Source organism: Amphiprion ocellaris, chromosome 16 (genome assembly GCF_022539595.1).
Source record: "Amphiprion ocellaris isolate individual 3 ecotype Okinawa chromosome 16, ASM2253959v1, whole genome shotgun sequence".
NCBI classification, from domain to species: domain Eukaryota; kingdom Metazoa; phylum Chordata; class Actinopteri; family Pomacentridae; genus Amphiprion; species Amphiprion ocellaris.
In genome coordinates, this window is record NC_072781.1 from 5,803,609 (window position 1) to 5,817,123 (window position 13,515).

General features: G+C 41.2%; 1 protein-coding gene across 10 annotated transcripts in view; it reads right to left on the reverse strand.

The window, feature by feature from the left end:
* The window catches only part of ccser2a (coiled-coil serine-rich protein 2a), a 57,288-nt gene that overhangs the window by 35,858 nt on the left and 7,915 nt on the right, over positions 1 to 13,515 (reverse strand). For 4 of the 10 annotated variants that reach the window (XM_035946471.2, XM_055018513.1, XM_035946477.2 and 1 more), the window contains 2 exons: positions 4,869 to 6,322; positions 4,565 to 4,776 (listed from right to left, as the gene is read on the reverse strand). In XM_035946471.2, coding sequence (XP_035802364.2) covers positions 4,565 to 4,776; positions 4,869 to 6,279 — 1,623 coding nt within the window. In that variant the 5' untranslated portion in view covers positions 6,280 to 6,322. Of the gene's footprint in view, positions 1 to 4,564; positions 4,777 to 4,868; positions 6,323 to 9,664; positions 9,792 to 11,839; positions 11,952 to 12,315; positions 12,440 to 13,515 lie in introns of those variants that run through there. The other 6 variants (XM_055018515.1, XM_035946473.2, XM_055018514.1 and 3 more) reach the window with 4 other exon arrangements.

Sequence of the window (13,515 nt, forward strand, 5' to 3'; positions counted from 1 at the left end):
ACAAAAGCCTAAAATTAGAGGCAAAATAAATAAATCAGGGATAAGAGGTTGCAGTAATTCTGCAGCTTTAAGGCAGCAAAGGGAGAAACCGAAGGATTATCTAACCACTAGGAGTTTGGTAGGAAAACAGAGGGGAAAAAGAGGAGGGGAATGAAAGTAAAATGTGGGAAACATCTAAAGAAAAAAAAGAAAGAGAAAGAGAAGAAGGGATATGAAAGCACCAAATTACCAGAGACAAACGGTAGCCATCCAGGCATTTTTCATAAAAGGTTTCATACTGTGAGGAGGGATGCTGGGCCGCAGTTTCGAGGGAAGGAAATATATTTCTTTAAATGAGAGAAATTCCGAGGGACATGCTAAATGAAATCAGCAGAAATTTCCTTATCCATCTAAATGTTACCGCAAAGATCATGTAAATATGAATGAAACCAAATCATATCACAGTCCAATGAGATAATGATGTCATGCAGCACAATCTAATAACCCTATGAAGTACAATACATTTGAGAAGGTTAATGTTTTAATGATGTCTGTGGCAAAGATGGATTTATTCTATTCTGTAATAATTCATGAGGGCAGAGTCTAAGATGTTGAATTCAATTCTATTGTATCTAGGATGTGTTGGATATTTGGTAACTCCTTGTTCAGAGGGGCAAATACTGAGATAAATAAGGTCAACAGCAAAACAAAAACTACACCTAAACTAAGAATTTCACTAAAACAACACAGAATAAAAAAAATACCATATATGTATCGCAGGGGTATTATGCTACACGTGTTGCTATTATTCAGTCCACTATCATAAAGACAGCATATGGTAATCATAAGCACGTCAGATCTGAGTATTTCATCTTCAGCTCTTGTCCTTATCCAGTGCATTTATGGTTGCTTGTGTGTTGCCAGACAAAATAAAATTTCAAAACAAAATCTCAAGACCTCCACAATATTTCAACAGTTTAAACATAAAACGTGCCCAGGTCCACTGATGCTGTTGTACACCATGAGACACTGAGCTGAGGCCTGGAAAAAAACATTAAAAGGGACTATGAGAAGTGGCCTTCCATTTCACAATGCCAATTTTGTAAAGCTGGTACTGTACCTAGCTGCATGGTGCATCATGGGAATGCTATTATGAGCTCAGGTAGCCCACTCTTTGATTTTGCACAGATGCATGAATGCAGATAGAGCCACGTATAGCCAGAAAAATACTGGCACACACAAATCAGGAACGCTTGCAAGCACACCCACATTGGGTTGTCTTGAGGATGCACAGTGCCTCCAAGTGGGCTGAGCATGCCACTGCACTGCAGCAATGTCAATCTAATGAGAGCTGAATATCTTATCCGTTCTCTCACACCGGCAAAATACAAACAGTAAATTTCAGAGACATAAACGCTATAAACAACACTTCCAATCAAGTTTGCTTTTTTTGCCTTTGTTCAGAGCCACAATTGAAAGCTTGGTGGTTTTATATGTCATTAAGACTGGTTCTAATTACTTTGCCTGCCTTTCTATCAGCATCTAATTCAGAGCAGGAGGTTGCTTTACTTTACGAGACAAGAAAAACGCTTTTACATCCAACTCCTGCTGCTAAGGGTATTTCACTCAACTGCCCTTTAAACGAACTGTGACACACAATGTTTGATGTCTCTACTGCCTTACAGACCACAGAGATTATGCAGGATAAATCTCCGAGAATTACTAATCATTTTGGACACGGGCATTGCTTTGTGACGGGATTATATTTGTGGTCTTCTTCTGCTCATTACAAGGAACCATTTACTCAAAGAACAAGGGAAGAATGAGTAGTGAGAGACACAAACAGATGGAGAGGAAATGGCAGAAAAAAGGGGTGGGATAGGCAGAGCTCAGTGCATCCAATTACAGTAAGTGGGCTCATTTCCTCTAATCAAATAGCTCAGTTAAATATCTCAAAGGCAGATTCCCCATAGAGCTGATCTTCACACATCAGCAATCAGCCACTAAATCTCTCTTCTTCCCTCTATCTGGTTTTACCCTTTTCCTTTTTGCTGTATTCCCTTCTCGTTCCCCACAAATCAGACATTTCTCCCTCTTAGAGCAGTGACTACTACTACTGTCTCCTTCTAGAGACTCATACCTCAGAAAGCTATGTTACTGCATTTAATAATTTCTCAGCAGATTTGTATGGTGTTCAGCTTCATTGCAACAGCCGAGGACAGAAATGATGGCTGTCACTGATGCAGTAACAGCCTCCTGTCATACCCACTGAGTGCATCTTGAAGGACTGATTGAAATTCTCTAACGAGTATTTCTTTTTTTCTCTAATGGTGCAATTCTGTAAAGATTTAGGCAGTATTAATAGTATTAATATATAGAAACCTGAAAACATCTATATTACAGTACATATATTTAGATGGACCACGTGATGGCAAATTATACGGCTGCAGTCAGAGAAACTGTTTATTACACATGGACTGTCAACAACCAGTCGCCTCTGCAAAACTTCAAACAGGTCTCCCACATGACATTTAATCTACTACACAAATGCGCTCAAGCCAACACGCGCAAATGCACACACATACACACCCACACACTCCTTAAGACATACTGAATGACTCTTAATCAGACACACATGGCTAAAGTGCATGTGCTTGTACCGATCGCAGCAATGAATAATACAGACAGAACATGCTCATACACCTACGCTGCGCACTTACTGCACTTGTAGTTGCCACAAACCCATTATTGTAAGATAAACACATCACATTATCAGTGTCTTGAAGCTTGGATTAACATCACATAATAAAAGTTGTAAACAGACAAAGCGTATTATATAATTTCTAATCCAGCTCATTGTAAGGTCTTTATACATTCCTGAGATCAGGTGCCTTGGTACAAGAATACAGAGAACCAAAGCAAGGCCAGCAATGCTGTTAACACACAGTTGGTGGGCAGGTCAGCATTCCTTTCAACAAAAAAAAGAGAGAGGCCTTGGCATGAAACAGTGAGAGCTGGCTGAAAACTCCAGACAGTTTTGCTTTGCTTTGTAGCCCTTGTTCTGCTTGTTTAATCCCTGATTCTAAAAGGAGAGAGGAATTATTTAAAAGTGGAACTGATTAATGAATTTCGGCATATTAAGTCCGTAATGCTAAAAAGGTTGAAGTTGTAACCAGCAGGCTAGCCTAAAGCCTATTTGCTACAGCATATGTGCTTTGTAATGGCTTCGAAATAAACAAATGGTAGGCAAATTAAAGGAAAAACCTGAGTTCTTGACCAATGCAGACAGTAAGGAGAGCCAGTCACTATTCAGTCCGGTCTGGATCTTTTTGTATCCTTGGAGGGAAGAAACACTACAATATGGTGAGCCTTTTCTATCCTTATAGGAGTGATCTCTTCCAGAATAACAATGCCCACATCAAAAGACACAAGGGATCACTGAACAGTTGAATTAGTATGAAAATGATGATGGACATCAGAACACCAAATGAGGAAATATTTTGAAGGAATGGTGTTGCATCACTCCAGTAGAGTACCAGAGACTTGTCGTATCAATGTTAAGGTGTATGCAGATCATGGTTTTTCCTTTAATTTGTCATCTATCCCGATGGGTTTCGGTTGGCAGGGCAGCGTTACAGAGTCACCGGATCTCCTCACTGTCTGGCTCAAGGGTTCAAATTTTTCTCCTTTTTCATCTGTATTTATTTAGTGAATATGCAGCATGGTTGAAGATAGTATACATGTGGCTCTGGAAGCTAAAATGAAGTGCATTATACTTAAATGTATACCGTTCACCTACATTTTGTGTTAGATTTAGAAGTCTTCTGACCTGGTCAATGGATGCTTGAACTTTAGTCTGTGGTGTCCACAAAACTTTTAGAAGTCTCTTTGTTTAATGTGCACCAGATCACATTTAAGGTCTCATAACCTTTACATAAATGCATATTTCAACTCTCTCTCCAGAAAACTACACTTCTTGAAATGAACCCAGCTCTCAGTCACACACGCCTCTTCTCTGCCAACTTTCAATCAGCTAAAGCTGAAATAGCTTTAAGTGTTCTCTGAGGTTTTTAGCCTTAGTAACCACATCATCGCTAAAGGGTTTTGGCTGCTCTCCACCCCTTTCATTTTCTAAAAAATGCTGCTGTGCAATCTGCCAGTTGACATAAAGGCAAGGAGTTGAGAGCATGAGGGTTTGTTGGCAGAGGCTACAAGAGTACTTAGTATCCTATCAGTTTAATAGAGACAATTGATAAATTACACATTTTCCAAGTAAAATGATTATCTAATTTACTGTTGATTAGTCAATCTACAGAACTTAAACTGAATGTTCTTTTAAAAATATGGCAGAATACAAATTCAGTGAGCTAGTATATCTTACCTAATTCATATCACTTGGCTTGTGTTGTCTTCTTGACACACATAAGTTTAAGGTTTCTTTGTTTTTTCTTTCTACCCAAAGTGCAAAATGGAAGTGGGAAGAAGTGAAGCCAGAAAAAAATATTTGAAGAAAGGTTGCATTAAAAAACTACCAAATTACCAAAGGTTATTTTTTTGCATTGCAAAATTCGAAACTGGGACTCACCATGCTGTTGAGCTCCGAGTCATCGTAGCTGTCTAATGGATGAGTCCCAGGCTCCCCAATCGGCTCAAGACCCTCTTCATCCCACATGTAAGTTCCACCAGAGCTGTTGGAGGGTGACAGCTCCACAGATGAAACCTGGGGGGCATCCCCCTGCTCTGGAGACAAGGCCAGTGATTCCTGGGAGTCCTGCATAGGGCTGTCATCTTTTTGTCCTGCAGTAGATATATAAACACATTGCAGAACAACTGCCACAAATGTAACACATTAAATTCAGCTGAATTTACTTTAAATGTATTTTTTTTACCAGCAAGATCCACAGTGTCCCAGTTGATGGTGTCACTGAGAAAGCTGTGTAGGGGGTTGTGCGTAGTGTTACCAGCTTTCCTGTTGTCAGGCAGGTCCCCATCACTGAGCACATCTCCCACACTGTCAAAATCATCTAGAAACTCTTCACTGGTGTCACCTCTGTCTAACGATGAGGCAGAAGATAAGGACATGTCCTCCAGGGTCTCGCCTGCAGCCTGGCCATTGTTCTGTCGAAGTAGACTATTTCTTTCTCCTTTTCTTCCTCCATCTCCTGAGCTTCCATCACTGTCACTGTGAGATTCTGCTTTTTCAGCTGGCTCGATGTCTATTGCTATACCTAATAGCCCACCACTTTCAGAGGCAGCTGAAAATCTGATATCGTCCTTGGCCCTACCTGGTAAAAGAGGTTTCTGTTGCTTGGCCTGACTGGATCGAGCCAGCCTGTAACCCAAAGGTCCCCCACTATTTCCCAGTGATTTGGTCAAGACACAACTGGGGAGTAGCGGCTTCTTCAGAGCCCGGGGGGTTGCAGGTGCTGGAGAGACCGAGGGGCTGGGAAGAGAGGAAGCAGCTGAAGTACTTCTATTGTTCTGAAGTCCTCCAAGGCCGCCATTCAGTCCTAAACCCACTCTTCCATTGCTCAGCTGAGGAGGTTTGAGAAAACTACTCCGAGGAGGTCTTAGTTGAGTATTGGCCAGAGGCTTGGCTAGCTCCACAGCCCGGTTAAAGGAGAAGGACCGTATCATAGGCTCACTGGTGGGTGAGGGAATTTGCTTGAAGTGAGTGAAGCTGTTGGAACGAACCATGTTGTCCAGTGCCATGATCTTCAGGCTTTCACTGGATTGAGAAAGGCTGTCTTGAGAGCTGCTTCTGGGAGAGCTGGAACCTAACCTTGGCCGCACAAGACGCGACTCTGAACCTGTTCGAGCAGGAATGTTGGAGCCGTTATGGCCCATTTTAGAAACTCCATTCACTGGGCTTAGGCCTAACTTTGTCCCTACTTTGGGACTCATCTTCGAAGAGTGCTTAGGGATAGCCTTTGGGCTGGACACTGTCATCATCAAAGAGCCTGACCTGCGCATCACAGGTGTCCCTGGAGAGCCATTCTTTACCTCCTTTGCCAATGAGGGAAGCTGTGTCTGAACTTTGTCTTCACCTCCATCCCCAGGGCTGGTGGGAGTGGTGGGGTTGGTCGACCCCTCGTCTCTTTTCCATTTCAGGGAAAAAGGTGAGGAACGGACCACACCATTAGGATGTGTTCCTGGGGAAGTGGTCTTCCCATCCTGGGTAGGTGTGGTTGGCTGTGTAGAACCATTGGTAAGGGGGCTAGTGCCGCCAGTCGAAGAGCGTCCACCGAACTTAGGTAGTCTGGATACCATGGCAGACCTGATTGGTGCTTTTTCTTCCATTAGATGCCAACAAAGGCATGGAGGAGCATGGAATTATACACAACTGGGGAAAGAGACAGAAAAAGAGAACAGATTATTAGATTTAAGTTTATATTAGTTGGCTTGAGATACTGACAAACAGCTTTATAGGCTCATAAAATCCTTTGAAACTATTTGTTAATGCAAAAACTTTTTACAGTATCTTCTTCCTGCCAGTGACATCAAAACATACTAATATGAAAAGTTCTAGAGGGAAAAGAAAGTCAAACGTCAACAAAAAACACAAATCTGGTCAGACACACAAACACACAGGAGAGAATTTCTGTCCACTTCAGTAACGGCATTTTAATTATCTACACTGGAAAACAGTAAAAAAAAAAAAAATTCTGAGCATAGTCCTATTCACCTGCTGCAAAGATTGCATGTCTGAAGACTGTTGACTATGAGCAGCGTTAGGGATTAATCTGGCAGGCTTAAAGGGTGACCTAAGAGTTTGTCACAGCACGTTTATCACAATGCGTTCATGTGGTCACATGTGGCATGTAGGATAAATGAGTTCCTGTCCCTTTCTGCTGTCTCTAAATTGGCGCAAATTTCTATCACACTGGTGAAATGTGATGTCTCTTCACTGAATCCATTTAGGAGTACTCGTGACTCTAATCAAAGCAGATGGCAAAAGCTTGCAAATCATAGTGCAGCAAACAGAATTGCACAGTTGTTAAGATCTATTTAAAACAAGGTAACTCTTCCACATCAACTCCCTAATTAAAGGGTTTAAAAAAAGGAACAAGCAACACATTCTTAATAAGACATTAACAGAATAATGCAGTGTAATTTTCAAAGAGCTTCACACATGACGTGACCTTTACCTGGCACCGGTTTTGCAGGATTTGGCTCCAACACGCCTAGCCAAAACAACAATTGGCAAAAGGATAGACAACGCCTGGTGGACAAGGGGAAACCAGTGCTGGGAAAGTGGCCAGCACACTGTGAATAGTGAATGGAGGATGTACATGATGTAAAGCCAATGGAGGGAGAACACAAGGCTGTTTTCTCTCACTCATTGTCAGATTCATTCAATTCCACTCAGCCAAGTGACAAGTGTACATGTGTTGGTGGTTCACCTGCATGTTACATCCATCTGGCTTGTGCTGAAATTTTATAAATTGAAAAGTTGCTGATATCCAGATGGCAGATGTGGTTAGCGGAAAGTGAACCATCTGCATGAGGAAGCAAAGCAGTCGCTAAAAATTTTGCACTAAAAACTGTCTGCAGAACTCCAAAAGAAAACAACTCATTATTGCACCAAATAATAATAATATTCACAAATACAAACTATAAATGCATGCAGAGTGTATCTTCAGCCAAGACCAATGTCCCAAAATTTAATGGGTTCTTCCTGTGGCTATGTTCCACCTTTCCCTCATGTTTCATGGAGTTCAGCGCAGTAGTTTTTACATTATCCTGCTAGAATTAACTGTAAAGGTCAAGCAGCCATACTGAAAAACACAACACAGATATTAGAGCAATGATTAAATCAACTTCTGAAGAGATGGGGGAAGGGTACTGTGTCACAATGTGGGTCTCCTCTTCTGGACAAAAACTCTGTACCACACTGCCCTACTTTCCCACACAGAGACACACGTGTCTACAATCAAAGAGACTCACTCATCACGGCCACGCAAGTGTCTGGCAATGTCACCATCCTAATCTGTTTCACAAACACACACGGCTAGAAAACACAAAAATACACACTTACACACAAAAAATCAGGTCAGCATGCACAGGCAGGGTAAACCAAAGCCTCTTTGCCCTGGTGAGGGGGTAGCGGCTATGTGTGTCTATGTGTGTTTAATGGATAGCAATTAGACCAGGGGTTTTCACAACTGTCTGTGCCCCAGAACCTTTCAAGTTTCATTCACATCAAGAGTGGCAGATCTCTATTACACAGTAGCAAATCCACACATTGCTGCGGAAAATGTTTGTTCATCTGGGTCTGAGTCATCTCACTCATCACCTAGTCATTGAAAGATATCTGTCTGCACTGCTGATGTTTTTATTTAATTCCATTTGTGTTGTACTTGAGTCACCTTTGAAAAATTCCACTGCACAGCTTCTATTTGTGTCATGTTCAAATTTTGAGTTAAAATCACAAGACAGCTACACAGAGATACAGTCAGTGAAAAATTATAGTATATTGTTGAGGTTTTAGCTTTAAATTTGCAGCAATAGCAAGAGCAAATATAGGATAACTGTAAGGCTAGACGATTTAGTAGGTGCTCTTAAGGAAAGAGAAGTCAAAAAATCCAAAGAACTGATTGGTAAACAAGAGAGAAGTTATTAAATCTCAAAACCTCTAATTACATTTAGACCGTATATGAAAAGATTTTTGGTGCACTGAAGCAAAGTCTAAACAAGTTACAAGCTACTGCGTTCAATGATAAATCAGTAGCCGACTAATGTCCCCTCATCTCTGCATCCCCCAGCGTAGATCTACTGATGAGGCACTGCCTGTATTGATTTTTCCAGTACTCCTGCCAATACAACATCCAAGCTTTTGTGCCAGGGCCAAAAACAATACTGCATAAATTGCCAGATATTGCTTCATTATGAACAAATTTGTCTGAAAAAATTTTGTTTCTAACAAAATAAGCCCAACTTCGCATGCATCGGCTTGTAACTGTCCATAAAATAAACAACCACGCAAGCGCCAAGCATTCTGTGCCAACTTAGAGTGAATGAGTTTCTGTTTTTCACCGCAATGCACAGTATAGTGTTTATAGCTAGCAATATTACCAAAACTAGTACAAAGACAAAGGTCAGCACAATAGAGCCACAAATAAACAACAAGACTGTAACTGACACACATTCAGAGGTAGAGCAGTAAACCTTGCAGACCATCTGTCAAACGGTCATATCTAAAGGCCTGCCCTGCCCCTCCCCCAGAGCAAAGTACTGGGAATAAATATCCAACAGCTTTTATAACATCAAGTACCCGGCCTGCATTAAACCCAGTGTTGTGGTTCTGCACTGCATATGAGATAGCGATTTAAACCCTGACAGTGTGAAGTCATGGATAATCTAAAGACAACAGTCCAGCAATACGATGAACTGAAGTCTGGATTATTACTATGCTTTAATATAATAAAAACTGCCAAGATTAACATCAAATATTGTTCAGTATATGAATGCTTTCTCTTCACAGCAAGCTGAAAATTGGTCAAAGGGATCACAAATACGAGTAGAATGGACAAACAGACAGATAACGTTGAACTGAGTTTGAGTTAGAGACTCGACTCCAGACTTTTTCCACAGCGAAATCTTCTGCTAGACCTGCAGCTTAGCATCTCTGCAGCAATCTGTGTGTGTGAACTGAACAGTAAAGTGAGATGACATCTTTTCTTACTCTCGGTCGTGGGTCTCTCGGAGAGTGGGAGCTTAGTTTCTGTCTGACAGTGAGGTTATTTGGCCTTTCTTCATTTCTGACTCAGAGGACAGCCAGCTGGAAAGCACCTGGCAGAGAAGCAGGAGGGCTGAAAAATCAAATGTGGAATAGTCAGGTTGCTCATTTCTCTTCTGGCAAAGCTTTCAGTTTTGAAATGCACATGCACACAAAACTACAGAGATGCATTCTTCAGGAGTAACAGGATGGATGCAGATAGGATGCGACAGCCAGAGGGCTATGATCTATTGGGTCACTGGGGCTACGCATGAATGGAGGTCCTCTGTTACACTCAGTAAATCCCCATTCCTGCTGTTTATCCCCACAGCTAGTCTGTCCCCATCTCCCAGTGCTCATAGTTCCCTATCATTACAAAGCTTCGGCACCATCTCTCAACAGAGCAGCGTGTCAGGCTGCATCCATTCTTCATCTCTTACAGCTCCATCATTTGATTCTGAATGATTAAGGAGAGGAGGATTTTATTTGACTTTATTAAAACTCCGGAAACCTGAGAGCAGGAGGGAGGCCAGGGAGGAGACGAATTTCCTGGTGGGATTCTTATACATGTATTTATGCATTTCCCCATGCAGTGACCTTTTAAGCCGAAGTCACACCTTTTCTAAAGCAATTTGGAGAGAAAACAGTTTATTAAAATGTCAAAAAATGGAAAAACAAAAACTTATCATGTTAGGCAGCACCATAGATCCCATATGAGTTGCATTCAATACCAGCTCCTCATTTGTATACTGTATATTACTGCAGCACAGTACATTACTGCCAACCGTGTCCCAAAGCTTTTTATCCTGTTTATGAATGTGTCTCTGCTCACTTGCCAGTCATTTAATCACATTTATTTTATGAAAAATCAACTGAAAAAGATCACTCAGATTTAATGAACACTTTTGTGTGCTAGCTATTGTTAATATAACTGAGGCAGGTTAAAGAAGAAGACAGATTTGAAAAGCCTGACATTTTGTTTCAAAAACAGGCCAAGGATCCCTACTATCCTAAAAAATGAATGCACTTTTATGAAACACAAACATTACTCTCAAAAATGAGCAGAGGTCCAACTTTTGCACTGTAAATGCCATTTAACAAGTGTAGCAAATGTAGACCAACTCTACAAAATATAAACTGATCTTGAGACTAAATACATTTGGATATTTGCGGTTTACCGGCTCTGATAAACAATTTCCTATGGGGGTTTATAATGTCAGACATAATTACCTGTTTGTTTGACTGCAATACACTAAATGTGGCTTTATGCAGACAATTTATAAGAAGAAGCAATAAGTGGACTGTCCCATGTTTCACTTGCGACTGAACAAAATCTTCATCATATCATTCGAGGAATCAGTAACATGCTGTAACCACACAGAAAGCCTAGATAGACACAACATTTTCCTCTGTGGTTGCTATTCAGTGTGTATTTCCTGTGTAGCACAATCGGTAGTTTAAGGGTAAACTTTCAGAATAGCCTCTAAACTCAATGTTCAGTGTTTCTCACTGGAGGGATTAAAAATGCAAGCGAAGTGCTTTCTGTTTGAATAAAAAGTTTGGCATATCTCAACAATTCAAGTCCACATGGACCGTGAGCTACATAACAAAGAGAGCTGAAGGAGGAAAGATACAGTGGGGAAAACTTAGAGGGAGAGAACAGAAGGAAGGATGGATGGAGTGAGTGAAAAAAGAATGAAAACTCTCTTCTGGCACTCTGTTTGCTCTTGGCGTCGTGTGGAAGACAGCTGCAACTTCTAACTCCCCTGAACCTTCTGACCCTCTTTTTTTCTACATCTTCCTCTCCATCTTGTTAAATCAGTCTTTCATGGTGCAGAACCAATCAATTATATGAATCAATAGATATATGACTTCTATCTAAAGAGCCAAGTATGTCATCCAGCTGGCTGTAAGGTGAGAAAAGATGCTTGTTTCAAAGTGTATGGACACACACAAACACTATCTCAGACCACATTTACTGATTGCACAATAATCTGAGCATTTGCCTTAACCCAAAGATAGATTTTAAACAGAAAATATGTGATTCTGATGGTACTTAATCCAAAGTGTCTAATCTGAGAATGGGTAAAGGTATAATAAATATACCCTGGCAATCAAATACAGCTCAAGCAACCTCCCTACCTCCTTAAAGAGTGCAGCCTCATTTACATATATTGACAGAGTCCAGTGTCTCAGTGGTGCAGTAACTAGGCCAGTCATCTGGACAGGGCAGTTGTGGACCATAGCTCTCTCCCTGAAGAGATTAACAGAGTGCCATTAGAGCAAGCTAATAGAATGAGACAGGGATGAAAGCAGCACTGATGCTAGACTAATGTGTATTGAGTGAAAGCAATACTGAGCGGAGTCGCACTGATGCTAAAGGATGCTAATCCAATGAGACAGCACAGAGGGTTCGGTAATGCTGTATACTAACTGTGGTAGATCAAATGACTAAGAGCAACAGAGGAAACAGTGAGTAGGCAGAAGAGGATAAAGTTGAGGTGTGGCAACCAGACTGGAAAACCACAAGCAAAACAGCCATCACATCACAGGAAAACATCTTTCAGCAGTATCCTTGCCTTACTTTTGCCACAGAAAAGTAAATTAGAAAATATTACCTTAAATCAGTGAACTTTAGATGACCTGTCCACTCATTTTCATCCCCAAATCAACCATTAATGGTGAGAACTAAAGTCACCCTGCACTTTGTTTCCTCCATCATCTAAACTGAAAGTGAGGCAGCACCCAAAATGAAAGTAGAGCACAGGAAAAGGAAGACACTCAGGGGTTGAGCTATCTGCTTTCTGGCTCTGTCCTTGTATATGTGTGTGGTGTGTGCCAAAGTGGGTGTGGGTGGAGAGAACAGAGGCTTCATGGGTGCATCAATATTTGATAAGGTGTCTTTAAGTAACCCCACCCGGGGAGGGAGGGGAGGGTAGGGGAAGGGAGGAGAGGAGAGGAGAGGAGAGGAGAGGACTTCCTTTTGCACAAACACAACAAAAACACAATTTATACTCATTAACAGCGAGGAAAGTCTTATTATTTATCCACAACATGGTCCAAAGTCTAATGCCACACAATCCTCCCAACACAGGAAATATTATCTAATAGCTTAAGCAGCAATTTTCAGCGTACTGCCTTACAATGTCACAGGATCACCAGAGGGGGGATAATCAAGGAAACAGATCCTGCACAGCATTGAACCGCACGTAAAAAGTGACTCCAATAAAGACAAATTTGTTGTGGTTCTCGTAAACATTCGGTGTGAATTTAATTTCCCCCTTGCTCATTTCATGGTTGGCAGCATACCGGTTCCACTCAGTCAACCGTTTTTCTAAGTGCCAGCAGTAAAACCATATGAGCATTGCCAGTTCCTCAGCGTCTCCTGTTGTCACATGCCTTGATAAATCACAGCATGGAGTGTGAAGCAGCGCTCATTATCCCAGCAGCAGAACTGAAGGCTAAAATACAGGGTTTCTTAAGACTAATTAAGCCTTATGCTGTTTCATGTAATGCTCCTATTAAATGCCTCAATCAAAATCAGCTGTTCTACAACTGCGTGAATAGAATGGTGTTGCAAATCGAACGATTCGGAAAGCTTATCCTAGTGAGAAACATATTCCACCATATAACTTAATGGCAAACAGATTTTTACTTTTTTTTGCTGTGACATTAACACTGCACTTAACAAACTTAGCAAAAGTCTAAACCAAAGTGAGTCATACTACCGACTAGTCACGACACTCAAAAAGTTTTCATAATCCGCCCTGACTCATCCATAAGAAGAACTCTGCTGTGCTCCTTCTGAGGTGTGATAA